This window comes from Gymnodraco acuticeps, unplaced genomic scaffold (assembly GCF_902827175.1).
Source record: "Gymnodraco acuticeps unplaced genomic scaffold, fGymAcu1.1, whole genome shotgun sequence".
Lineage (NCBI taxonomy): Eukaryota > Metazoa > Chordata > Actinopteri > Perciformes > Bathydraconidae > Gymnodraco > Gymnodraco acuticeps.
Genome location: NW_022990865.1, coordinates 33628 through 60529, shown reverse-complemented (window position 1 = coordinate 60529; position 26902 = coordinate 33628). Strand labels below are relative to the sequence as shown.

At 43.5% G+C, this 26902-nt stretch overlaps 1 protein-coding gene across 1 annotated transcript in view; it reads left to right on the top strand.

Annotated features, from left to right (window-relative positions):
* The window catches only part of LOC117557425 (netrin receptor DCC-like), a 171370-nt gene extending 145851 nt beyond the window's left edge, over positions 1–25519 (top strand). The window contains exons 3-6 of the mRNA XM_034233258.1: positions 12502–12789; positions 22070–22220; positions 24462–24598; positions 25506–25519. Coding sequence (XP_034089149.1) covers positions 12502–12789; positions 22070–22220; positions 24462–24598; positions 25506–25519 — 590 coding nt within the window. The remainder of the gene's footprint in view (positions 1–12501; positions 12790–22069; positions 22221–24461; positions 24599–25505) is intronic.
* Positions 25520–26902: the final 1383 nt, after the last annotated feature.

Genomic DNA, 26902 nt, shown 5'->3' with positions numbered 1-26902 from the left:
GTACGGGCCCTTCGGTTCGGTACAGGTGTGTACCGAAGTGTACCGAAGTGTACCGAACGAATATAACGTTAAACGTAAAAAATTGAGAACGTGAATAACTTTTTGGAAGTAATATCAGTTGCTGCGTCGCAGCATTCAGAGTAATTTGCTCACATTGGGTTCAACGCGTCATAGAGCGAGTAAGTCATTTCATTGGATGAGAGGCATACTATGAGAGCTGGTCAGAGGGATGCGTTCAAATGTAGTCAGTAATTTGAGGAACTGTCAAAAATTAATGACGAACGCAGATAAAGTTGAGCTCGAAAATCCTCCAGCATCATTGAAGTCTCCGGTTTGGGAACATTTTGGTTTCGCAGTTACGTACAAGGATGACGGACAAAGACAGGTGGACCGAACCAAAGCTGTTTGTCGGCATTGTTCAACTAAAATTGGTTACGCGGCTGGCAATACATCAAACTTGCACACTCTTGAAAAGGCATCACCCGAACGTGAATATCACCGGTACCAAAAGAAAAAAGACTGAAGTGCAAACCCAACTCCCACTAACCCGCAAAGAGTTCAGACCGAGCCAAAGCTATTACAAATGCCAAATATCCTTATGTTGCCATGTTAGCAAAGCGCTACCTGGCTGTATCTGCTACCTCTGTCCCTAGCGAGAGGGTTTTCTCCACATCAGGAGACATTGTTAGTGCCAGCAGATCTGCCCTTTCGGCAAGCAATGTGGACAAGTTAATTTTTCTTTAAAAAAACATGAAAATACAATGACAAGCAAGTCCTAATGTCAAACTGGCTGCTTAGGTGCTAGTACAGTACAGTTCAAATACAGATTATTTCAGTTCATCGAAATGCTGCACCTTAATGTTCATTTTATTATATTTTGTATTTATTTGAGTGAATATTCACAGTTTAATAATAATTAAAAACCCAAAACTAATAGTTTATGTTTTGTGAGTACTAGTACAGTAAAGTTCAAATACAGGTTATTTCAGTTCATCGAAATGCTGCACCTTAATGTTTATTTTATTATATTTAGTATTTATTTGAGTGAATACATTATTCACAGTTTAATAATAATAATAAAAAAATATATATATATGTTTTGTTTTGTGAAAAAAAATTCTGCTGTACCGAAAACGTACCGAACCGAGACCAAAAAACCGAGGTACGTACCGAACCGAAATGTTTGTGAACCGTTACACCCCTAGACACCAGCCAATGATATTTCGTTTCTTGGTTTAAGACCCCTTTGTACTTTCACGATTGGTTGCTGATACAAAGGAAATGACCATATTTGGATCCGATGAGATTGTGCAGGAGAGACACAGCTTTCCAACGATATCTCTGTTGACATGGTGCACACAGCGGTCGCGGTACTTTATGTTACGTTAGAATGCTAACTTTTGGTGAATTTAGGAGAAATCTACAGACGCAAATAGACAAACTATCGTAAAATAAACACTTAAATGTGTATTTTGTACGTTTTCCTTCCAAAAGCCTGAAAGAAAACCTGTTATAGATTCAAAATAGCACAAAATCTCAAAATTGACCAGTACTTGAAAAACGATATTTTTGCCTGCCGTTTCTCGCCTTAAAACGATAAAAACGCTTCTGAATGTTAATCCATAGGTTAATCCAATGTGTCTGTGTCACTTTGAAATTATTTCTGATCATCCATAAGCAATAAACCTACTTTTCCATTTTCAGATTTCAGAGCGTGAGAGAGGTTTCGCTTTACGGCAAACTGCATGCGCGAAGCCCCCACTTTTTTTTGGTAACGTTGCTGTGTATGTGGAATTTCCCCTTCGATTCTATTGGCTCTAACGGTTAAAAAGAGATGTCAATCACCAAAATCGACCAATGGGTTCCAGAGAAACAGCAAAAACGCCCATTTCCACCCAAATCACCCCAGAGGTGGAGTTAATTTTGCTAAACTTCTCTAAAAAGGTCAAATGTCACTTGTTTTGCATCAATCTTGATACAGGTTATATCTATCACAGGCTCCGCCCTCTACTGGACTCTATGGGTACTACCTTATCATGCAAGCATTCACCTACTGAGATTTCTATAGACGTAGCCGGCCCTGGGGCGGGCCTACCTGAATGCGTGCACATCTCACTTCCGTATAAAAGGAGGCCTCGCCTCCTGACCACCATCCTTTACTCTTCAGCGAGCGGAGGTGATAGCCTAGCACTGAGTCCGAGACGTATTTTTTGAGAGAAAGGAAGAAAGAGAAAGAAAGATAGCGGGCGCTGATCCCCACCACCTCTGCTTCGAGTGTTTGGGGGACCAGGATATGGCCGAGGCGGTGCCATTTCACGTTCGCCATTCCTTCCGAGTCCGGCGTCCATGGAAGTCCACCACCCAGGGCTGTAATCTCCCTGGTTGATGATCATGGCGGCGGGTGTGTGGGCTACTCGCTCATTGCTAGAGATGCCCCCGCCTCACCAGGTCAGAGCGATTATTGGGCCGCAAGGCCGAATAAGTAGCTTGGTCCACGAGCCTTGCCCCAGGCCCGGTTCCCCCGGGCTCGGTGGCTTCACATGATAAAGGGTCGACCCTACTTCATCACAGGCCGCCGCCGCTGCCTGCCTTGTGATGTCCCTGGGATATCACGTCGCATGGCATTTTTCCAAAGAGGACCGTGTTGATCTCCTGGGAGCCCCCGTGTTTACGGAAGGGCTCTATGGATCGATCTCCTTGCTCGCGGGATAAGGAGTAATCGCAGCGTGGCTGATTCTTGCCCATCCCCAGCGGAAGAAACACTGTCCTACACTCCCCGCCCCCGCTGTAAACCCCAGTATAGGGAGCCAGCAGGTGGGCGTGTGCACGTGAGTGGAATAAACCGTGTGCTGTCAAAGCACTGTGCGGGTTCAAGAGACGTTATTGCCGGCGTGCTGTTGTCAGAAAACACACCTTGCCTGGTATAATAGCTCAGATTAATGCATTTCACCATTGAATGGGAAATACAGCATTAATACGTGGGCACGCGGCCCTCGTGAGTGTGGCCGCGGTGCGTTCAGCGGAACGGTGGTTTACGTTTGTAAACTCTAGTGATGGTGTGTGTGGGGAAAATGCATTCAGTGAGAACAAGTGCATTTATCCCAGAGTAAGAGTAATCTCTCTCCACAATTCCACTTTTTCCCATAATGTCCGTTTCGAAGAGACGGCATTGTGACGGCGCGCCCAGCCCCCCTCCCCTGAAGGCGGGCCGCGGTGCGTTCAAAGACCTCAGTAGAGAGAAGAGTCACCGCAGCGCGTGCTCCTCCACAGGCTTTTCTGCAGACGAGGGAGCGCGGTGAGACGAAGGGAGAGGTGACGGCATAGAGATCTCGTGCCCGCGGCGCCCTCCACCTCACGGGGACGGGCTGCCCGTCTTCACGGATCTGACTGGCCTGGCGGGGGGAGAAAATCTCTCCGCCCGGGACCAGGGGGCGAATCCCGCCTCCTCCCTGTATAATGCACATATCACTACGTTTTCTAATAAGAATGAGGTTGATATGTATCCAAATCTGAGTGTCTTTTGTTTCCACAAATGCTACACTTACACACAATGTTAACCATACAAATTCCCCATTCGCTGCCCCAGCTGTAGCTCCTGTAAAGGAGATGGCTAGTGGGCATGCGCAGATGAGAAGGATGAACCGCAGGGAGTGCTATCTAAAGGAGAGCGCTATGCGGGTGCAGGGACATTATGGCCGGCGTATTGCTGTCAGAGAACACACTACGCCTAGAGCAAAGACTCCAATTAATGCAGTTTACCCGTAGTGGTAAAGGCTGCATTATGGCGGTGCCCGCACTCACACAAGAGCACGTGGCGGTGCGTTCAGGAACCTCAGTAGAACACACTACGCCTATAAAGACTCCGATTAAATGCTGTTTACCGTAGTGGGTTCAGGGACCTCAGTAAATAATCGGCCCTTTCTGTGTCGACCCTTTATGGGCAAATAAAGGGTCACGGGGAATTTTGCGGCGGAACGGGTCACCAGAGAGTACCGCAGTAGCTGCGGTCCCACAGCTGAGGGCTTTCCATGAACACAATGTTATGGGGAATGTAAACTCAGCTGTGTACTAACAAAGTGGATGGACAGGACCAGGGCCGCCCCTCCCTACAGGCCAATCACACAGGCTGCATGGGGCCCCGCCTTGCGCAGGGGGCCCCACCCAGAGGGCCTCAGCTGCTGTGCGCAGTGCTCTGCTCAGTTCTCCGCCCCCCCCCCCCCCCGCGAGAGTGAGAGGTGACAAGGGGAGCACGTAGTCTGTAACCCGACACCGTTGCATTGAATCGACATCTGACCAATCACGGCCACTAGTGCAGGTGAAGAGATGTCGGTGAAAAGACAGTTTCAGTCCGGCGCAAGCAAGAGGGGAAAAAAACAAAACAAGAAGAAACTATAGAGCATCACTCGAAGGTGGGTTCTTGTATGAGTCAAATGTACAACTTGCAAATGTTGTGTAACCAGGGTGTCAGGTGTGTGAAAACTGGACCAGTATTCCAGGTTCTTAAAGGATGGGTAATAAATGAAGTCGAACACCAGAGTGAATGAAGTGAATACTGAGATTTTATAAAGATAAAATCATATATATTGACACAGGAATAAACAACATTCTTCCAAATAATTCCAACTGTTTTAAAGCGCTTGACACTTGGGTGCACCCCAAATAAAAATAAAAATAAACCCCCAAAAGAAAATTGTCCTTTGTTCAGTTCCTGTAAGTTCTTATCAAAATCCTACCACTGGTAGCGGAAAGATGAGGTGTTCAGGTTATCAATGGTGCTCGCCATCCCCCTCGTCAGGGAGAAAATCCAGAGTCCACAATCCAGAATCCAGAAAATCCGGAATCTCTTTATCCAAGGGTATCATAAAAACCCAGCCTGTGTAATATAACACGGCTTAAAACATTGCAAATGTATCTTCAACACATGTGCATCAAATATCATAACTGTGCAGTGCTAAATTATCAATGCAAATATACAACACATTTAGATACCATAATATGGAAAACTGTTGCATTGTAAATGAAAGATTCATTCTAAATGCACTACTAAAAACACACTGACTTCAATAACCATGAAATCATGATCAAGATAAGAATTTACAGTTTAAACATTATTGCTCAAAACATTGTAGTAAACGAAATAAATGTATAGTGCTTGTTAGCACTGTATAGTAATAAATAATATATAGCTACTGTAACTCTATCAACCATAACTATTTGCTAAATGTAACTGAACTCTCAAAAGAGCTAGGTGGCTAACACACCACGATGCCGCAGCATGCAGGCAGCAACTAGCATGTAGCATGTAGCATGTTGCTTCACTCACCGAGGAAAACAAAATAGCAATCAAAACTCCTGCTTTCCAAAGCAGCTCCAACCTCCAACGACAGCCCCAGAGATTGGTCCACCGCCGTCCCGGTAAAACTATTAATTTGCGCTGTTATGGGCATAGATATGTCTCATAATTATTTGTGTGAACATAAAAATAATTTGTGTGTAAATATGTGATTTGTAAATGTAAAACAACATCCACAAATGCATTTAAAAGATTAGCAAACTCACAAATACATTTGCAAGTGTAAAACGGATCTGCAAATACGTTAAATATGTTCACAAATAAAAAAAAGATCTGTGAATATCTCTTTAACATTTACACCTTTCGATCAGGCATTTGTGAATCCATTTTGTATTTGTGGACCAAAAATGCGCTTGCGGATCTCAAATCTCTGTTCACGGATCTCAAATCTCTGTTCGCGGATCGTCTTTTTACACACACGGAATTTTGAGACATATTATCCGCCGGTCTCGGCTAAAATCTACTCGTGTCACTCGGTTATTTTCGGAAACCACGTGATGGCCTGCTGATGACGACATTTCCGCATGATTTCAAAGTAAGAGCATGATGGTTTGTTTAATGCTCTGTTTTTGTATTATAATGAACAGCGGAACGTTAGATGTATTCTTCATCACCATAACCCTGACCTAAATACGGTGCTTTTCTACAGATTACTTTATTACTGCACTGGTAAGGTAAAATTAGGCCGATTAATAAGATGTGAAGTGCTTTGTAACTTCGACCCGCTTGACTGAATACACAACAAACAATGAAGAAAGAGTTTTATCTGGGCTGTCAGCTGCCAGCTGCTCCCCCGGGACCCGAAAGTGGCGTATAGCCTGCACTTCAACATCAACGAAAGTGCTCGATATATGCTATATTGAACCAATAACACAAACTAACTGTATCACTATAACATGATGATGATGGTGATGAAGAATGCATCTAACGTTCCGCTGTTCATTATAATACAAAAACAGAACATTAAACAAACCATCATGCTCTTACTTTGAAATCATGCGGAAATGTCGTCATCAGCAGGCCATCACGTGGTTTCCGAAAATAACCGAGTGACACGAGTAGATTTTAGCCGAGACCGGCGGAAAATATGTCTCAAAATTCCGTGTGTGTAAAAAGACGATCCGCAAACAGAGATTTGAGATCCGTGAACAGAGATTTGAGATCCGCAAGCGCATTTTTGGTCCACAAATACAAAATGGATTCACAAATGCCTGATCGAAAGGTGTAAATGTTAAAGAGATATTCACAGATCTTTTTTTTTTATTTGTGAACATATTTAGCGTATTTGTAGATCCGTTTTACACTTGCAAATGTATTTGTGAGTTTGCTAATCTTTTAAATGCATTTGTGGATGTTGTTTTACATTTACAAATCACATATTTACACACAAATTATTTTTATGTTCACACAAATAATTACGAGACATATCTATGCCCATACGCTGTTTTGTGCATATAATGCTCACAAGTGTCTATGTTCTTCCAGCTTGACGCTGCTCCCTCACACACACGTCTTCAACGTGCTCTCACTAACCTGAGTGAGGAGGCGGGACTTGGCGGATTTTGGTCCAACAGCAATCAATGAGCTTAGTTCTTAAAAGTTGACCATTTAACTAAAATATACTATAAAATAACTAGATAAATAATACATAATTATTTACAAACAAAATACAAGAACCTTGTAACCTTGGTTTATCCAGTGGGTTACAGTTGTATAAGTCAAATTGCCAATTGCCATATTAAAACATCAGCTGCAATTCAGGACATGAAGAAGGGAGTCTCTGCATAACATATAGGCTAATGGAGATGCAGTTATCTCCAGCATTCTTTATTTAACATTCATTGAAGTATGTTATGCCTTTTATCTGCTAATGTACAGGAGGAAGAGTGATACACTGTCTGTCTAGTTGGCTTACATAACAGTTAAAGTTTACAGCTTAAAAAACATGGAGCATTTGTTCCCCTCTTATTAATTTTTATGTCAATTTGCACATTTCATGGTGACGCTCAGCCTCTCCCCTTAACTCCTGCAGTCATCATCATGTCAACCACAACACAGAGAAATACTGATAGAAATGTGTGAGTAGTTGTTGACACATTGCTGACAGAGGGAACTAGAATACAGATTTAAGAAATATCAGTTTTTGAGCATGTCATAAGCATGTTTTGTCTTGACTATATTACAACTATATTATAATAAAATAATATAGTATTTATATTATTGAATTGATTATAATTATTATTATTATTATTATTATTATTATTATTATTATTAGTAGAAGTAGTTTATTTGCATTAATTATATTGTAATATTTTTGAGGCTAGTATTTGGCAGGAAATGCAGATGTATTCACCTGTAAACATTTACCATTTACCTCACTGTATAAAAAAGTAACTGTGTTGATAATAATAATAAACCGGAATTATATTTGCAAAGTAGCCTACTTTGTTTCCAAAAAAACATTTTTCACTCCTGTCGGTTGGTGGGGGGGGCCTCATCTCACAATGTCGCTTGGGGCCCCAAGTTGGCATGGGGCGGCCCTGGACAGGACGCTGAAACGGGGCAATTCACTCCAGTTTTGCAGCGTCCCACCTCTTTTTATGGGCATGCGAGAGGAAATCTGTCCTCCCAGGAGGAGATTGGTTTCCTCTCAGCAGAGATTCCGGCTCTGGTGCAGAAACAGGCTGTGTCTGTTGTGCGCCCTCAGCACAGAGAAAATGGTCTTTATTCCATGTACTTCCTGGTTCTCAGGAAGACAGGGGAATTCAGATCTATTCTAGATCTCAGCAGCCCGAATCGCTACATTGCCTGCAGAAAATTCTACATGTTAACTATAAAAACAGTTAATGGGGCTAGTGCAAACCGGGCGATTGGTTGACCACCATCGACCTGAAAGACGCGTACTTTCATGTGGAAATTGCTCCGGAGCACAGAAAGTGTCTGCGTTTTGCCTTCCAGGGGATAGCCTATGAGTACAACAGATTACCGTTCGGCTACTCCCTATCCCCACGCACGTTCACTAAATGTGTGGCCACTGTGCTTCAACCGCTGCGCGCCCACGGCATGAGAGTTTTTCTTTTACCCAGACGACTTCATAGTCATGGCCGGGTCCCGGGAACAGGCAATGTTATGCACAGCACAATTGATCACACACCTAACCAAATTAGGCTTTGCGATCAATTGAAAAAAGAGCACCCCCATATCTCACCAACAGGCGTTGTAGTTGGGAGTGGTGCTCGATGCAGGCGCGCTACACGCCACCCTGTCAGGGAGCAGAAGTGCGTCCCTTCTCCGGGCGGTTCACAGGCTGCGACAGGGGGCGACAGTGACAGCTTTAACTGTCATGCAGACTTTGAGTCTCATGGCGGCTGCTCACATTGTGGTCCCGCAGGGGTCACTGCATATGCGCCGCCTGCAGAGGTGGTTCTCCAGCCTGCGTTTGGATCCCAAGAGGCACAAACGGCGGCTGGTGACCATCCTCCCCTCAGTGGAGGGCAACCTCCGGTTCTGGGGGTCTCCCGGGCGCCTCCGGAGGGGGTCTCCACTGGGACGGGTAACCTCCTACATCACAGTGTTCACAGGAACAGGATGGGGAGGGACCTGCCTGAAGAGGGCTATAGGTGGGCACTGGTCTCTAACGGAAACACGACACAGCAACCTCCTAGAGCTACGGGCGGTAGTGTTAGTCCTCCAGCATTTCATGCTCCTAATTCAAGGGAGACATGTAATGGTCAGGAGCGACAACAGCACCACAGTGGCTTATATCAACAGGCAAGGCGGAGTCCGCTCCGCCACCTTGTTGGCCACAGCGGCGAGGCTGTGGTTATGGGCTTCAGAGGTGGTGTTATCTCTGAGAGCCCTTCATATCCCGGGACTGGAGGACAGGGGAGCCAACCTCATATTGAGGGGCGGCCCCCTGCCAGGCGAATGGACGCTTCACCCGGAGGTGGTGAAGCAGATCTGGGCCCAGTTCGGGAGAGCGGAAGTGGATCTGTTCGCCAGCCGGCACAACAACCACTGTACCCTGTGGTTCTCCATGGCCCTGGACGACGACCCGCCCTTGGGGGTGGACACGTTTGCACACGAGCCATGGCCAAGGAAGCTGCTATACGCCTTTCCACCGCTGCGTCACATTCTCCCTCTCCTGGGGAGAGTGAGGCGAGAACGTCTGTCAATCATCCTAGTAGCGCCGGATCGCGTCGGGGCTCCGTGGTACTCAGAGATGACACAGATGAAGGTGGGCCAGCCCTGGGCAATTCCCCAGTTCTGGGGGGCGATGTCTCAAGAGGCAGGTGCAATCGGGGCATTACCCACTCTGAGCCATCCTCTCCAGGCTTGGCTCCTGAGAGGGACAGGCTGAGACAGGGTGGATTGTCTGACAGCGTTATTCAGTCTATCCAGGCAGAGCTAGAGCAGGATCCACCACAGCCTGTTACAGGCCGAAGTGGCTGGGATTCCAGCGATGGTGTGAGGAGCGGAAAATAGAGCTCCTATATTGTGAGTTGGGCTCTATTTTGTCCTTTTCACAGTTATTGGAGGACAGAGGACTTGCTCATTCTACTGTAAAGTGTATGCAGCAGCCATCTCGTCCTGTCATGAGGGATTCAACGGCAGGTCAGCCTTTTCTCATCCACTGATGTTGCGGTTTTTACAGGGGGTCAGGAGGCTGCGCCCAGTAGTGCGCGCCTCCACCCCGCAGTGGGACCTGCCGCTGGTGCTCGAGGTTCTGGTCACAGAACCATTTGAGCCTCTAGAGCTCTCCTCCCTGAAAGCACTGTCGTGGAAGACAGCGTTGCTTCTTGCCTTAACGTCAGCCAAAAGAGTGTCCGAGTTAACCGCTCTGTCGGTGCACCCGAGCTGTTTACTGATTCGGAGTGACCGGAGCGGGGCGACACTCAGACCGAACCCCTCCTTTGTGCCCAAGAGCCTAAGGAGTGCGTTCAGGTCGAGGGCTATTCAGTTGGAGGGATTTAGTCTTCCACCCCATGGTGGGGCCAGGGAAGCTACAATTCAGACGCACTGAACAGCTGTTTGTGTGCTTCGGGGGCGGGGTGACTGGAAAAGCTCTGTCCACGAAACGCCTGGCAGGCTGGCTTTGCGGAGGCATTGCACACACCTACGAGCAGGCAGGGAGAGCCTGTCCCACGGGGGTCCATGCGCACTCCACACAAGCTGTGGCTGTGTCGACAGCTTTATTCAACGGTGTGAGTGTGGAGGACATATGCACGGCGGTGTCTTGGTCAACGCCAGGTCCCTTCATAAAGTTGTATCTCTTGGATATGTATGGCTCTTTCTCAGCGTCTGTGCTTGCTGGGGCAACACAGGACTGGTGAGGAGGGGGAGTCTGTGGGTCAGTGGGCATCTGACCCCCTCCCCGGGCGTAAATGCGCTTACGTTTCTCCGTACTCCTGGAGGGTCGCGGAGTGACGTAATGCGCTTTGGGCCCTTACAGGGCTAAAGGGCGAGGTGCCGGCATAGCCCTCCATACTATAGTCCGTACACACTCTGCACGGGGTTAGTGTCTGAGTGTGGGGACATAGGGGGCACTTGGGCTCTCCCCGTGCTCTTTAGGGACTCAGGAGAGAGGGTGCATAGTGAACCCATACAGCTGCGGACTTTCCCCGTCTGCCTATAGGCGGACGCAGGGGAGCCCTCAGCACTGTTTTCGAGCACACTTTTTTGCGAGGCAAGCGCGTCAGGGTGTGCTCTATGGGCCGCAGCCCAGACTTCTCCACGGTTACAACCGAGGGAGAGGTGAGTGAGGCAGTGAGGTGGAACGGTGTGCTGGACGACAGTGCGTGCATACATCGGGGCTCCGCCCACTGTACCCATAGAGTCCAGTAGAGGGTGGAGCCTGTGAGAGATATAACGTCGGGTTACGTATTGTAACCCTTGTTATATTAACACAGGCGGAGCCCTCTACCTTGGAGGCACTGTCTGTCCTATACCGCTCGCTGAAGAGTGGTGTAGGATGATGGTCAGGAGGCGGGGCCTCCTTTTATACGGAAGTGAGATGCGCACGCATTCAGGTAGGCCCGCCCCGGGGCCGGCTACGTCTATAGAAATCTCAGTAGGTGAATGCTTGCATGATAAGGTAGTACCCATAGAGTCCAGTAGAGGGCTTCGCCTGTGTTAATATAACAAGGGTTACAATACGTAACCCGACGTTACTTATTATATGTTGTACTTTGGATTACTAAAGCTTTTAGTCTACTAACCCATCATCCAAGGGTAGTTTTCACTGTAAGTAAAAAATAATGTTTGGACGGACACTATAATTTACAGTTTTTTACCATGTTCAATCTGAATTTTCTTTAAAATAAAAAACATCTATATTGATTCTGAATTTTCTACATCCAACTCACAGGTTTATCATTACTTTGAGAAAAAAGATTATTAATTTTCCGCTTTTAGAAGTGAAGATATGGTCATTTGTTCTGGGAATGTCATTTTCGAGCCTGAGACCTGAAAAACAGGCTCGGGGTTCAACAGGCCAACCCATCACAGCCCCCCTGCTTCCACTCCTACTGCTATTTATTAAATGTTTTTACTTTATTATTTGCCCCTTTTGTTTGTTTGTTTGTTTGTTCACCATGTAAAGCGGCCTTGGGTCCCTTAAAGGCGCTATACAAATGTCATCTATTATTATTATTATTATTATTAATGTTTATATACCAAGTCTGAATGTCAGTGTTTGTGTTACGATTCAAAAGAGACTTCATTTAAATCTTCCGTTTCCATTTTGTGACTCTCAGCCATGCTTTTTTTGGAACGTCTGTATCTATCTAGCTGAGACATGGCTCAGCAGTCAGGTGCCAAAAGATGCTTCAGTGAAACATGAGGTTCTCTTATTGATGAGTCCATTCCACAGTTAAAATGCTTATCCATTGATCCTGACATTACTATAAAAACACGTTTTGCTTTGTTCATATTTGTTTGAATAGATATAGCTTGGTTTTATCGCTATTTGTCTGTTGGCACTGTTTTCTCTAAATCCAAGTCTCAATGCAGTGTAACGGTAGGCTTCAGGCGAGGACTCAACGAAACAACCAATACAATGTGTATACTATAATATATAATAATATATACGCTGAGTGAATTCTATGGATACTCCATGTTTTGTTACTGACCCCTCTGTCTCCCTGCAGGTCCGCTGAAGGTGGTCATCCCCACGGAGTCCGTGTCCTCGTACCTGGGGGACACGGCCCTGCTGCGCTGCGAGGTCTCAGGCGACCCCACGCCCATCATCCGCTGGCAGAAAAATCGGGAGGACCTAGCACTGACCTTTGACCCCGACTCTCGCCTGGCGGTGCTGCCATCCGGCTCGCTGCAGGTCAGCCGCATCCAGCCGCCAGACTCTGCCACGTACCGGTGTCTGGCAGACAACCCGGGCAGCACCAGGACCGGGATGGACGCAGAGCTCCGGGTGCTGCCAGGTACCTGACATATACTCTGTGTACTTCAGTGTGTAACTAAGTACATTCTCTAAATTACGGTATTTGAGTAAAGCAGTGTTTTCCTCTGGAGAGACGTGGATTGGTGCAACGTTGACAGGGTTTGGAGGGTTACTTAAAAAATGTATTGCTTTACAATTAGTAATACATTGCTGATTTAGTTTATCACATGAATTAAACACAGTGGTTAAACTAGTAAATCAGGTGTTCACCAACTGCATTGGAAAACCAAAAATAATAATCAAGCTCTTATAATAATATATACGTTTTATTTCAAAGTGCATTGTAAAACTGAATTGTTTTTAATGCTGTGCAGCGCAGCTGAAGATGCTAGTTCTTGAACAAATGATTAATGATTAAACCACCTCAAAGTATATGCCAGTACAGCTGAAAGATCAGTCAGTTATTTGATTGGTGACTTTACCTCAGAATATTGACAATCAAAACAATCAATAGTCAACGGAGAAAATGATCCTTATTGAAATGAATCATCATCTTAAATAACTCTGTCTAACAACAACAGTCGAACTCTGCCTTTACAACCAAGCATGAATAATATTAACTTCTGATGTCATATACTGTGTGATAGTGTAATTACATTTGCATTGGTTACCTTTACCTAAGTAACATTTTCACCGAAGGACCTCCACATTTTTTATTTGGTACAATAAGTACAACCTCTAAGTTAAGGATCTGAATATTGAGCACTGACATTCCATACCACACATACTAACATACATCTTTATCATGTCCAGATGCTTCCATTCATCTCTCATCAAAGAGCAGAGCCTCAAGCAGTATTTTGTCTCAGTGTACAGAGTTTCTCTCTCATGGTGTATATTTGGTGCCTCAGGGTTTGGAGCCTCTCTGCTACGATACATCAGAATCAGAATTCCTTTATTAGTCCCGCTGCGGGGACATTTACTGAGTTACAGCAAAAGTGGCATAGCAGGTAGAAAAATGCATGCAGTAATAAAGAATAAACTATAATATATAATAAAATAGAAAAATAAGTACACGTCCATGGCAAAAGATTAAAAGCAGCAATTAAAAAACACAAAGTGACATAAGTTGCATATTTAGGTGTTGAGACATACAAATGTATTAAAATGTTGGGATATTATCAAAATATAGTTTAAAGGTGGGGTAGGTAAGTTTGAGAAACCGGCTTGAGATACACTTTTTGTTATATTCCATGGAATGCTCTGAACATCCCGATAGCAATGAATATCTTAACCTCTTCTCCACCGCGTTTTTCCCCCCGATACCGAAAATGCGTCATCTGCAGGAAACAGCGTCGGAGGGCATCTTAATATTCAATAAACTATGAATGTTTTATATCCATGTAACCGGAAGAAACTCAGCTAACTGATCTTTTTTTTATTTTATTTTTTAAAAACCCACAAAGCTAGCGCCGAGCCTCTGAATTAGCTACAAGCGAAACAATCTTAAGGCCGTTAGCACATAACTCTAGCTACACTGATCGATATACTTATTGGATCTGCACAAACAAGCTTAGATAATATTCTGAGAGTCCACAGATTATAGAAATATAAGGATCTTCACTGAGCGATCAGAACTCGTGACAGGGGAAGCAAATACAGACAACTCACGAGTAGCTTTACAGATGTAGCATTCTAGAAAGGACTCCAGCCAACAGATTCCTGCCAAAAACCCAACGGATCCCAGCGGCTGGGAATGTTAAGCCCTCCCACTATTTTCCAAGAGGGCGTTGCCAGATTTTCAATTTCAGGATTTAACCAGGAGGTGGCGCTTCATTCACAAATACAGAAAGACAAGTTTCATGGACTTTCAGTACTTCAGTTGTGTTTTGGTGAAGAGCATTTGAACACATATGTGACCTGCTCTATTGAAATCAGTCGCATTGACCCGAAGACACATTTTGAGTTGTATACACTGTTGGAAAGAGGAGATTCCTAGCTTTCTAATGATATCAGGATTGTTGTTGTACTCCAAATATTAAGCAAAATATGTCACATTATATAATGACTGTCACCGAGTCATCATTTTAAGAAAAAGGCCTTTAAAGTTTCCTCTTCTCTGGAATCCATCGATCTGATTGGTTATTAGCAAATGATCAAAATACTACGGAGGGAAGACATTTTCGTTTGGAGGGGAAGCTCGCGAGTGTGTGTGTATACGTGTGTGTGTGTGTGTTTGTGTATTTTTGCGTTTGTGTGTATTGTGTTTGTTTCCCGGGGAAAACCCTCAGGAGAAACACCGGCTGTTGTTATGCCTGCTGTGACGTTAAGTTACTCCGTTCTCCGCTTGTAATTATGCCGTTACAAGCTTCAAACTTGTATTTATCATCTGAATTTGCCGAAACAAGTTTAATATTCTGAAAGCCAAGACTTTGTTTAGTTAAAATCAAACAAAACACCCAAACCCCAAAAAATTGTTTTTTACGCAAATCCACGTATATTTTGAAATGAGCCGTTGAGACTTCCGACTGATTTCGATAGAGCGGGTCACATATTTGTTATGGTTTTCACAGGCTACTACAGTATAACGAAAAAACATCAATATTTTAGATCAAATAAAGTATATCTAATTCAATAATATATAGTCTTCATATATTAAATAATCATAATAATAATGTAAATGTTTACACTTCTTTATTTGTTATGCTCATACTTTTACCTTTACAATCGTTTGCTTTAATATGCAGTATATTTTTTGTATATTTTTGTGTTTGCTTCCTTCTGCTCCCTTTCGGACACATACTGTATGATTTATTATTATTATTAATATGAAGATATTAAGATAAGATGTTACTTTATTGATTGAACATTTGAGTTTAGAATGTGCTGTCCCACGGTAATTCAGAAGGCTCACAGGTCACATTCCGACCATTATTTAAAACAATAGGTGATTTCCCACCGTCTACAGTTTGATTTGTATAGAGGGAGCTCTGTGGCTGAATGGCCAGCGATTAGGTGTGGCGCATTTATCATAGGTGATCAGAGCTAACTGCCTGCCGTCAGATTTCATTTCAAAAACAGGTTTTGACTTTGTTTAAAATCCAAGGGTGTAACTTTGGTTTGAGAAGTGGGGGGGGGGGGGGGGGGACACACGAAACACAATTAAAAGAAATTCCGATTTATTCAAGTTTATTCAAAAATGTGTAGTGTAGGGTTGGGAGGGTTACTTTGTAAATGTAATCAGTTACTGATTACTGAATACAGTAAAACCAAAACATACCCATCACAGATGGGTATGTTTTGGTGAACAGGAGACACAAAAAGCAAAAGGAAACTGAACGTGTTTTTACTGTTTTAATGGAGTATCAAGAGCACAACTGAAACATAGCATCTGAAACGATGTAACAACATAATACACTCTTTGGGGATGCAGCTTGGGATGTGAGGAGTGAGGGACACGGCTTAGAACGGGCGTGTCGCCTTCTGTCCTGCCAGAGTTGGCAGGACATGAATTAAAATGTCGAACTCGGACTTCATTTTAAGGACATTTCAGCCAGGGGTGCAGAGATATATTTGTTTAAGCCTATTGTATGATAACTGTGTGATTACTATTTCTTTTCAAATGCATATCTGCCACCCATTTACACCGCTCTTCCCGTCAATAATTGGAATTTGAATAGAACTTAGCTTTAGTTTCTGGATCTCACGGAGAACACTGTCCCGCTTCATTGTAGGATTTCTGCCTTGTCTCCACTTTATAAATAAGTAATTAGATAGACTACCTTACCATTAGGCTACTGCGCTCATAAAGAATGATAAGAATAAGAATAATGCCGGCGTAATCAGATCACATGACCTGTTCAAGCCGGCGCCGCATAAAAACAACAGTCCGGACAAGTACTGGCTTGAAACTATATGCCAGTCTTTGTTTCATGCAGAAAGACCCAGTAAACACGGAGATACGATGATATAAAGTTAATACAAATATATTTCAAAAGTATGAAAAATGGAAGCACATATATTTTAATATCTTTGCCGTATTTTATCCTTTTACGTGATTAGTGAGTTTATTTAAGGTAATTAGGTAGAAGCCATTTTTGATCAGTAACGAATTTAGCAGTTGAACATAAAAGTCAACTGAGTGTGACTTGCAATGACAGTGTTGTGTTTTTATTTTATGAACCTTTTACATTAAAGATTGTTGTTGAATATATAAATATTATTATGAATATGGATAAATACTAGGCTATTTATTATAAACGTTAGTCCTATCACTGTGTATATCACCATTCTTTAATTACATGTTTGATAAGTTTCTATGAAATAAGAAATGAATAAAACTAAAATGTAATTATCATATATTATAATGTATTGTATTATTAAGTAATGTCATACCTTAACCCCATTATAGCAGATGCCACATTGAATGGATGAACACATTTATGCTTTAAGTTGTAAAAATACTTGTATGTATTTAATATTAATAACATAATGATTAATTTTACTTTCAGATGATAATACTTTTCAGGGTTAGGTCCGGTCTGACAGCGCTTAGCTCTCTGCTGCAGAGAGGAAGAGAGGATCACTGCTCTAAACAAAGTCAAAAATCCTACATCCAAACTGAATAAATATAATTAATTATGATGAATACGTTAAGTCTTGTTCATTGTTTTTCACTTTTATTAAATGTTTGATATTTCCGGCACAGACCCTTTCATACCGGCAATGCGCGATAGAAACAACAGGAACTGCGACAGCATAAATATGCGAACACAAACCAGACTGCTGGAGAAGAGAGATCACAGGGGGGGGGTTGGGACACACCCATTCCGATGGCCAATTAGTTTTAAACAAAGAGTTTGCAACATACATAGGCATAGGGGGTGGGGCTGGTGAACGGTAAGGTCAATGTTTTTAAAAACACTGTGAAATGTTGACTTTATTTGATCATTTCAGTTACAAACTAACGTTCATATTTCTCTTTTTGAGAAGAGCAATATGAATATGTTAGTGGCTGACCCAGCCCCATGGTCTGTCACAGTAGTGCGGGAAAGAGAAGTGCACTGTTTTGCCTGGCTGGACCTGTATTTTACAGGAAAGGAGTGAGCAGAGGGTGGAGTTGTCGATTTTTGTTCTGTTTTCTGTGAACAATCCACACCCTCTCAGACTTTCAGTTGCCCGCGCTACTAAAGAGACGCGCTACCATGGAAACCAAACAATGGTGTAGCTGTAAGATCGGGGGGGGGAGAGTTGTGCCTGATGGGCCATTAGGTGTGTAAACACACAGCTGAGAGCTGCCGTTTCATTCAGACTGTTTAAAAAACGGTAACAACGGACTATTTTTCTTAGCGGATGCATGTCAATTTAAATCAATACAGCTATTTTTTAAATCAATAAAAACATTTTCTAAATCCATAAAAGCATTTCAATTAATATTGGGAGTCATTTCGTTACTTTGTTGAGAATGTGGCCATGTAATAAGCGAGATAATGTGCAGCGACTTGGTCATTATGGGGAAAATAAAACCCTTCATGCTGCTCAAGATCCCTCCACTACGGGTCGGGACCCTGATCTGCCTGACGTAGTGAAGTAGCTCTCGGTTCAAAAAAGGTTGGGCACCCCTTGTGTAGAGAGTCTTAAAAATCTTCGGATTTAAAAAAAAAAACTGCTCTCAGAGCCAAAATATACACTTTATTCAAATAATTTCAAAAGATATCAGGAGCATAATTAGTCTGGCCTGCTCAATTGCCTTCATCATATCAAACGGACCCACCATTCTGGCCCAATAGTGATCTGAGTGACAAAAAGTCCACCTAGCTTCAAATAGACTCCCATGTTACATTTGACCGGAACTTTCTTCAGAACAGAGAGAAGTCCACTTTAGATAAACTGCTCCCATCTTCACATTTGACACACAAAACCCAAAAAAAAAACATATATCAGTTCATTGGGGTTCCCTGATGCTCACTTTCTGGTCATTTATTTATAGGAGCCATAGTTTTTGAACAGGTGGCAAAATTGTCAGATATAATCCTCAATGCATTCTTAATGGCACTCAGTGCTGCAGCTGGTAAACATGGTGTTGCTGGGCAGATTGGGCCCACACACCTGAGTGACATCATCTAATCAGAGCAGACACGCCCACAGACAGACTGGACGTTTGTATTATTATTTTTTCAACAAAAGTTAGAAATGCAAGAGGCTTATCTCTCATTCAGAACGATGGAAAGACTCTCCTCTGACTGATTACTGCACATCACCATGGAAACCTTTGATCTCTGGACACACACACAGCTGTCATCGTTAGCTCAAATATAAACACCTGTGTCATGGAACACGATGTCATAACTCCAACTGACATGCTCCGAGCAGCAGACTTCAGATAATGGGTAATGGTAATGCCCTCAACAGCTCTACGTCAATTATGCGGTGTCACCATATGCCGTTTCCATGGATACGCATCCCTCGCCATAAAACACGATGTCGCTGTAACTCCAATGGACATGGTCTGACCGTCCCCCAAACTTCGCTTGTATATCACTGGTCCATGCCTCAACAGCTCTACGCCAAATCTGAGATCTCACCATAGGCTGTTGCCATGGAAAGGCATCCCTCGCCATAAAACACGATGTTGTGGTAACGCCTATGAAAATGATCAAAACAGCAGCAGACTTCAGATAATGGTTAATGGTCCTGCCCTCAACAGCTCTACGTCAATTATGGGGTGTCATCATGTGCCGTTTCCATGGAAACGCATCCCTCGCCATAAAACAAGATGTCGATGTAACTCCAGTGGACATGGTCCGACCGTCCCCCAAACTTTGCTTGTATATCATCGGTCCATGCCTCAACAGCTCTAAGCCAAATCTGAGATCTCACCATATGCCGTTTCCATGGAAACGCATCCCTCAACAAAAAATAAGATGTCATTGTAACGCCTATGAAAAGGGTCAAAACAGCACCAGACTTCAGATAATGGTTAATAGTCCAGCCCTCAACATGTCTATGTGCCAATAGTGAGTTTTCCTCCAAAACTGTTGCCATGGCAACGCATCCCTCACCATAAAACACGATATTGCTATAACTCCTATGAAAATTGTCAAAAAGTGCTCAAACTTCACATGGGTGCTAACAGTCCAGCCGTGAAGACATCTATGGGATATTTTTGAGATTTCTTCAAATGCCGTTGCCATGGCAACACAATACTAACCATGAAACACGGTTTTCTCATAACTTCAGTGAAACATGTTGAAAACGGCCCAAAACTTCACAGGTTTGGGAACGATGTAGCCATTAACACATCTAAGCGTATTATGGGGTTTCATCAAATTCCGTTGCCATGGTGACAGATCACTCGCCATCAAGTTAGTTCAAAAGTTTGCAGTTAAAATATTCTGCTGCTTTTCAAAGCCTTTTTACTTTCTTTTCTCTTCTTAATACACATTCATTCACTACTACTTACATTTCATATCTAACTCCTTCAGCCTACTTTCAGCTATAAACCATTCAACTATTACATTATTCAGCTATTTCAGGATATTGGGGCTATACATTTAATTGTTTATACCTTTTTTAAACCTTTTCTTTGAAATATTAAGCTTCTTCACTATTTTTCCTACACTTCCAGTTTAACATTTCACTTTCAAGTTGTCAACAAAGTTATTGCAATGCATTTGAGCTGTAACAAGTTTGATTAAAATCATTTCGCTTTTCTGTATTTCTCCGCTAAGTTCAGCAACACACTTACTTTTTTTGTTATTGTAGCTAAAAGCAGCTACCATTCAGCTAATAAAATATTCAGCTTTTTCTGCATTTTCAGCTAAATTCAGCCACAAATGTTCACAGTTTACAGCATTCACACACTGACTTTTCTACATCCAACTCACAGGTTTATCATTACTTTGAGAAAAAAGATTATTAATTTAACCTTTTTAGAAGGGAAGATATGGTAATTTGTTCTGGGAATGTCATTTTCGAGCCTGAGACCTGAAAACCCGGCTCAGGGCTTAACAGGTTAAGAACATTTTAAGTTAATCACTGAAGTTCTTTGCTCTTCATATTATATGTATGCTTTGGGAGCAGGCTCCTTCTTCTGTTATCACGGTGTTTCACAAGATTTGAAAATGTTGGACTGAATGGCTTAATGAGTGTTGTCCATCTGTGTTAGCAGTGTGGATCCCCAAGTAAAACTACATAATCAGAATTGTTTTCGAAATGCCTGAATAAAAGCTGGTTATTTTCAACAGATGCATGTCTACAGAACTTTGGACTTTAACATGCGAGACCACTTTTTATTTCTTGTTTCCTACAGCCAGGGTTTCAGTAACCTCCATTCAGTCCACTGGAAATCACAATATCCATGGATGGATTTCCATGAAATGTGGTTCAGACATTAATAGTCCCCGAAGAGTAATCCCCATTACTTAGGGAATTCCCTCACTAGCACAATCATCTGGTCAAAATGTGTCTAAAACCTTTGTTAAGGCCCAAACACCTTCAAAGATGGACAGTCACATTGGTCCAGGCTGTGTTGTACTGTGTTTAATGCTACTTGTCATTGAAAGCCCTGATGATGTTAAACTACACACCTACCATGTTGATGTTCTACTCATATCGTCCTTGCAACATGTTCTCAACATGATAAGCCCAGGTGACCAAATAAGCCATTATTTTTGACACAATCTTATTACCTATATGTCAATATGACTGTGAATATTGAATTTTGGAGGCTTTTTCTATATCTCTTTTTGATTTATTTCCAAATAAGCGCTATAGATTTTCAGGCTGACAGCTTCATTCTCTCTGTCTTGCTGACCTTCTTCTTGCAGAAGCAATATCTCATTGTGTGTTTTTGGTTATCATCCTTGCATTTAGCAGCTTCCTTCTATACAGGATTTGTGTTTTCATTCATGAGTACTGATTAGCTTTCCAACTCGGTCCTAGTAAGCGTCTGTCCTTTCAGCACCAAGGACAGCGACCACATCAACTGTGACTAGTGTGCCTCACAGAAACTCACAGAACACTATCTGCTCTTTGGACCAAGAGTTTTGGGGGATACAGGAAGTACATGAGTCTGTTGGAGTTACACTTTAAGTTACACAAGAGAAGAAAGACGAGTAAATGTCACTGTTCACATATGTGGAAACAGGGTGTCTGTGCTACAGCATGCAGTCATTTACTGGAGAAAATCCCCCAACATCAGTGAGACCCACTGATCCTCTGTGAGAGTGGAGTCTGTCATAGTCATTAAAATCTCTCTCTCTCTCTCTCTCTCTCTCTCTCTCTCTCTCTCTCTCTCTCTCTCTCTCTCTCTCTCTCAGAGCCGGGGGTGAGCAGGAACCTCCAGTTCCTCCAGCGTCCGTCGAGGGTCACGGCTCTGCTGGGAACCGATGCCGTGCTGGAATGTTCCGCTTCTGGATACCCGACTCCAGGCATCCAGTGGAGGAGAGGAGAGGAGATGATCCAGAGCTGGTCTGTCTGTCATTACTCATAACATTATCCATGTAGAACCCTTTGGTACAGTCAAAGAATATTCTGGTCCAGTAGAGCCAAACTGGCCCAGTAATTTACATAAGTCCAGTGATAATTAATTATCTTTTCTTCCATCCATCCATCCATCTTCTCCCGCTTATCCGTGGTCGGGTCGCGGGGGTAGCAGTTCCAGCAGAGAGCCCCAAACTTTCTTTTCCCTGGCGACATCAACCAGCTCTGACTGGGGGATCCCAAGGCGCTCCCAGGCCAGCGAAGAGATATAATCCCTCCACCTGGTCCTAGGTCTACCCCTTGGTCTCTTCCCAGCAGGACGTGCCTGGAACACCTCCCTAGGGAGGCGTCCAGGTGGCATCCTTACTAGGTGCCCGAACCACCTCAACTGGCTCCTTTCGACGCGAAGGAGGAGCGGTTCAACTCCGAGTCGGATGACCGCACTTCTCACCTTATCCCTAAGGGAGACACCAGCCACCCTGCGGAGAAAACCCATCTCGGCCGCTTGTATCCGCAATCTCATTATTTCGGTCATGACCCATCCTTCATGACCATAGGTGAGGGTAGGAACGAAAATGGCCCGGTAGACTGAGAGCTTTGCCTTCTGGCTCAGCTCCCTTTTCGTCACAACGGTGCGGTAAAACAGCTGATTGTCGAACCTCAGATTGAGGAGGAACAATGCGGATTCCGTCCTGGTCGTGGAATGACAGATCAGCTTTTTACTCTCGCAAGGATCCTGGAGGGGGCCTGGGAGTACGCTTATCCGGTCTACATGTGTTTTGTAGACTTGGAGAAGGCGTATGACCGAGTTCCCAGGGAGTTACTGTGGGAGGTGCTGCGGGAGTATGGGGTGAGGGGGTCTCTACTCAGGGCCATCCAATCTCTGTACTCCCAAAGCGAGAGCTGTGTCCGGGTCCTCGGCAGTAAGTCGGACCCATTTCCGGTGAGGGTTGGCCTCCGCCAGGGCTGCGCTTTGTCACCAATCCTGTTTGTAATATACATGGATAGGATTTCGAGGCGTAGTCGTGGGGGAGGGGGTCTGCAGTTCGGTGGACTAAGGATTGCACCACTGCTTTTTGCAGATGATGTGGTTCTAATGGCTTCATCGGTCTGCGACCTTCAGCACTCACTGGATCGGTTCGAAACCGAGTGTGAAGCAGCTGGGATGAGGATCAGCACCTCCAAATCTGAGGCCATGGTTCTCAGCAGGAAACCGATGGACTGTCCACTCCAAGTAGGGAATGAGTCCTTACCCCAAGTGAAGGAGTTCAAGTATCTCAGGGTCTTGTTCTCGAGTGAGGGAACAATGGAGAGTGAGATGGGCTGGAGAATCGGAGCAGCAGGAGCGGTACTGCAGTCGTGGTACTGCAGTCGCTTTACCGCACCGTTTATCTTTTCTTATTGTCGATAAATGCCATGAACAGACCAAAACCAACAATGATTATATACGACGGGTACTGTTTTGTCCGAGTCCCGATTGAACAAAAAAAAACACGGAGGGGACTGGTAGCTGGAGATGTGCCAGTTCACCTCCTGGGCCCTGGACCTCCGAGGTGCCCTTGAGCAAGGCACAGAACCCCTAACTGCGTCCTGGCCAACCCGGTGTCACGGCAAGACGTGAACATGGGACGATTTACTATGCTGGGAGACGTGAAGATGTCACAATTTCGTCCCTTCAAAAGTGACAGTTACACGGTATTGTTAACATGGCCCAACTCGTGGAGATATACCCGGAAATGCCAAGCAAATGCTCTACCACGACGGTCGGTTGTTATTGTCAATATTAATATAATAATTATTAATTTTTTTAATAGTCACTCTCGATTTCGCCGATTTTCTTGTTGCCCCAGCTGGTCGACACCTCTTTTAGCAGAAACAAAGGCTACATTAATGTATTAAATCGATGTTAATCCATGTGTGTGGATGTGTAATTAACGGACGTGACATTGTGCGATTGCGTTGCCAGGCAACAGGTTGGGTTCATGTTGATTTACAAACTCTTCAACTGCAACCCTAGTTAGATTTAAAAACATTTTAGAAGGCCTCACGAAATACTTTGAATGTAATTACTAAGGGACGATTATGAAGATTTTTAGTTTTGGTCTTTTCACAGGAATTGTGGACAGAATGTGTGTAACCTTCTTTAACAATGAGGAATATTATACAGAGGTAAGGAACTGTTGCATATAAACGTGGTAATAGAAAGAACCTCCCTCTCTTCCTCTGTAGGAATAAAAAGTACTCTCTGCTGGTGGGCAGTAATCTGATCATCCAGAGCGTCACTGACGATGACTCCGGCTCCTACAGCTGTACCGCCGCCAACAAGAACCACAACATCACCGCACACACCGAGCTGAGCGTGCAGGGTGAGCCAACACACACTCTATGGGCATTTGTGCTATTGTTTAGATAGGTGACAGGAAAAGAAAAGAAGGGACATTATACAACAAAGATCCCCAGCAAAACACACACACACAGAAATAACGGGGGGTTACGTATTATTACCCTAGTTCTATAAGCACAGGCGGAGCCCTCTACTGGACTCTATGGGTACTACTCTCATCAATGATACGCGGGCGTTCACACACTGAAGTTGTATAAACGTAGCCGGCCAATCAGGGCGAGCTTACCTGAATGCGCGCGCATATAAGGCAGCTACACCTGCTGACTGTCATCCTACACCCTCTTCAGCGAGCGGCATAGGAAAGACAGGGCCCCTAGGTAGAGGGCCCCTGTCAGTGGAGTACAGTGGACCATAGAGTCCACTGTACTCCACTGGACTCTATGGATATAGTGGGTGGAGCCCCGATGGATAAACGCCCTGTCGCCCTTTCTATTCCTTGAAGTGCTTTGAACACAGGTACATTCCCTACTTTCAGAGCTATGTGTGGAAAATAAAAGAATGAAGCTGTGTAATTTCTCTTATGGAGGAAATAAAACAAATCCTGACTTATAAACAATAAAAACGATTTGAAAAAATAAATAAATAGAATGCCCAAAAAATGTGTGTACCCTGTGCTGACAGAAGCCCTGCTGTGTGCACTCACTCACATCCAGAATCACATCCAGAAACAAATGCAGTCGTGAAATATAAATCTGCGGCATCTGTTTGCTTCAGGAGGTTTCATTAATAGATGATGTTGTATTTATTGTCTGACTGCTCCCAGCTGCTGGTGGATTCTCACTGATGCTGCCCAGGTGTGTGAGCACAGAGGGCATTAAGATCAGCAGCAGACCTTCTGTGGAGACCATTTTTACCATGTTGTCCTCTAGGCAAGGAGAAATGAGATGGAAGTAAAATGACAACAACAAACTCAGTAATTCACTAAAAAAACGTTTATTTTAAAAATAGTGAGGGTTCCAAAATCAGCCAACGTGCTTTGTTTTTAACGTTCATCACTATAATAAAATCAAAAAGAGAAATATGAACGTTAGTTTTTACTGAAATGATCAAATAAAGTCAACATTTCACAGTCTTTACTGAGCTGTGTGGGGTTTGTTCAACTTGTAAAAGATGTTTGAATGGTGATGTACACAGTGATAGATGTTAAGGACTAACGTTTATAATAAATACATTTGTATTGATTTTAAGATATTTTAATAGTTCATACAATCATATGTATTGGGATCATTTGTATTAATGTGGACCGGAGGGAGAGGGTGACGAGCATAAGTTTCACTTTCCTTTTTTATTTCAATTCCAACTTTGGTCATGAAGAATATGTTTCTCTGTTGTCCACGTTCATAAAGCAAAACAACAGCATCAGAGTCTCTAGATGGGTTTAACGCTGGGTTTACAGTAGTTGTTGTTCTTATTATACATCAATGTAGTCCGCTGTATAGAAAACTGTAGTTTCCCCACAGCAGCAGACGCACATTCATGACTCCGCTGGCGCATCATAAACACGTCGGATAGTGAAAGTGCATTCGGATTCTCTAAAGTACTACAGTCTCTTCTCCTAAGTCCTTTTGAATTCTCCTATCAACCATTCCTTAACCCTGAAAGGGTCTGTAGGCAATCGGTGTGACAAAGCCTCTACCATCCCCCCTCTGTTAAGGCCCTGTCACACTGTCCCGAAATTGACACCCGATGGACACACGAATATGGAATTGTGAATTTCGCACGAAGATGGCCCCGAACCACACACGAAGGCAACATTTACATTACATTTAAGACATACAACTGCAATGAAAGTACCAAAAACAATTGTGTTACAGTACTATGATACTGTACTGATATCTTCAGACTTTGTTCTTTACTTTATCCGTCGTTATATGTAGAAAATATTACGTTTTCTCCGTAATGTTGTTTCCATAACAACAACAACTTCCTGTCAACTGTCCTTCAAAATAATATATTATATCCTTTTTAGTTTCACAGAACACAAATTGGGTTATTTACATAATATATTTACATGATTTTGTTGTGCAATAAAAAACCCGATGGACACATGATAAAGGAAATGTTCAAATTCTGCTGTGATCGTAGCAACATCGGGCCATTCGTGAGGGCATCTTAAGCCTTCGTATGACCGCCGGTGGAGTTTCTCAGGCTCCGGCAGCAACTTCGTGAGCGGTGGCAAAATCTTTGGCATGCCAACAAATTGCCGAAGGACCTTGCGAAGGTTCATTTTCGTGTTGAATTCGTGTGTCAATTGTGCCCTTCGTAA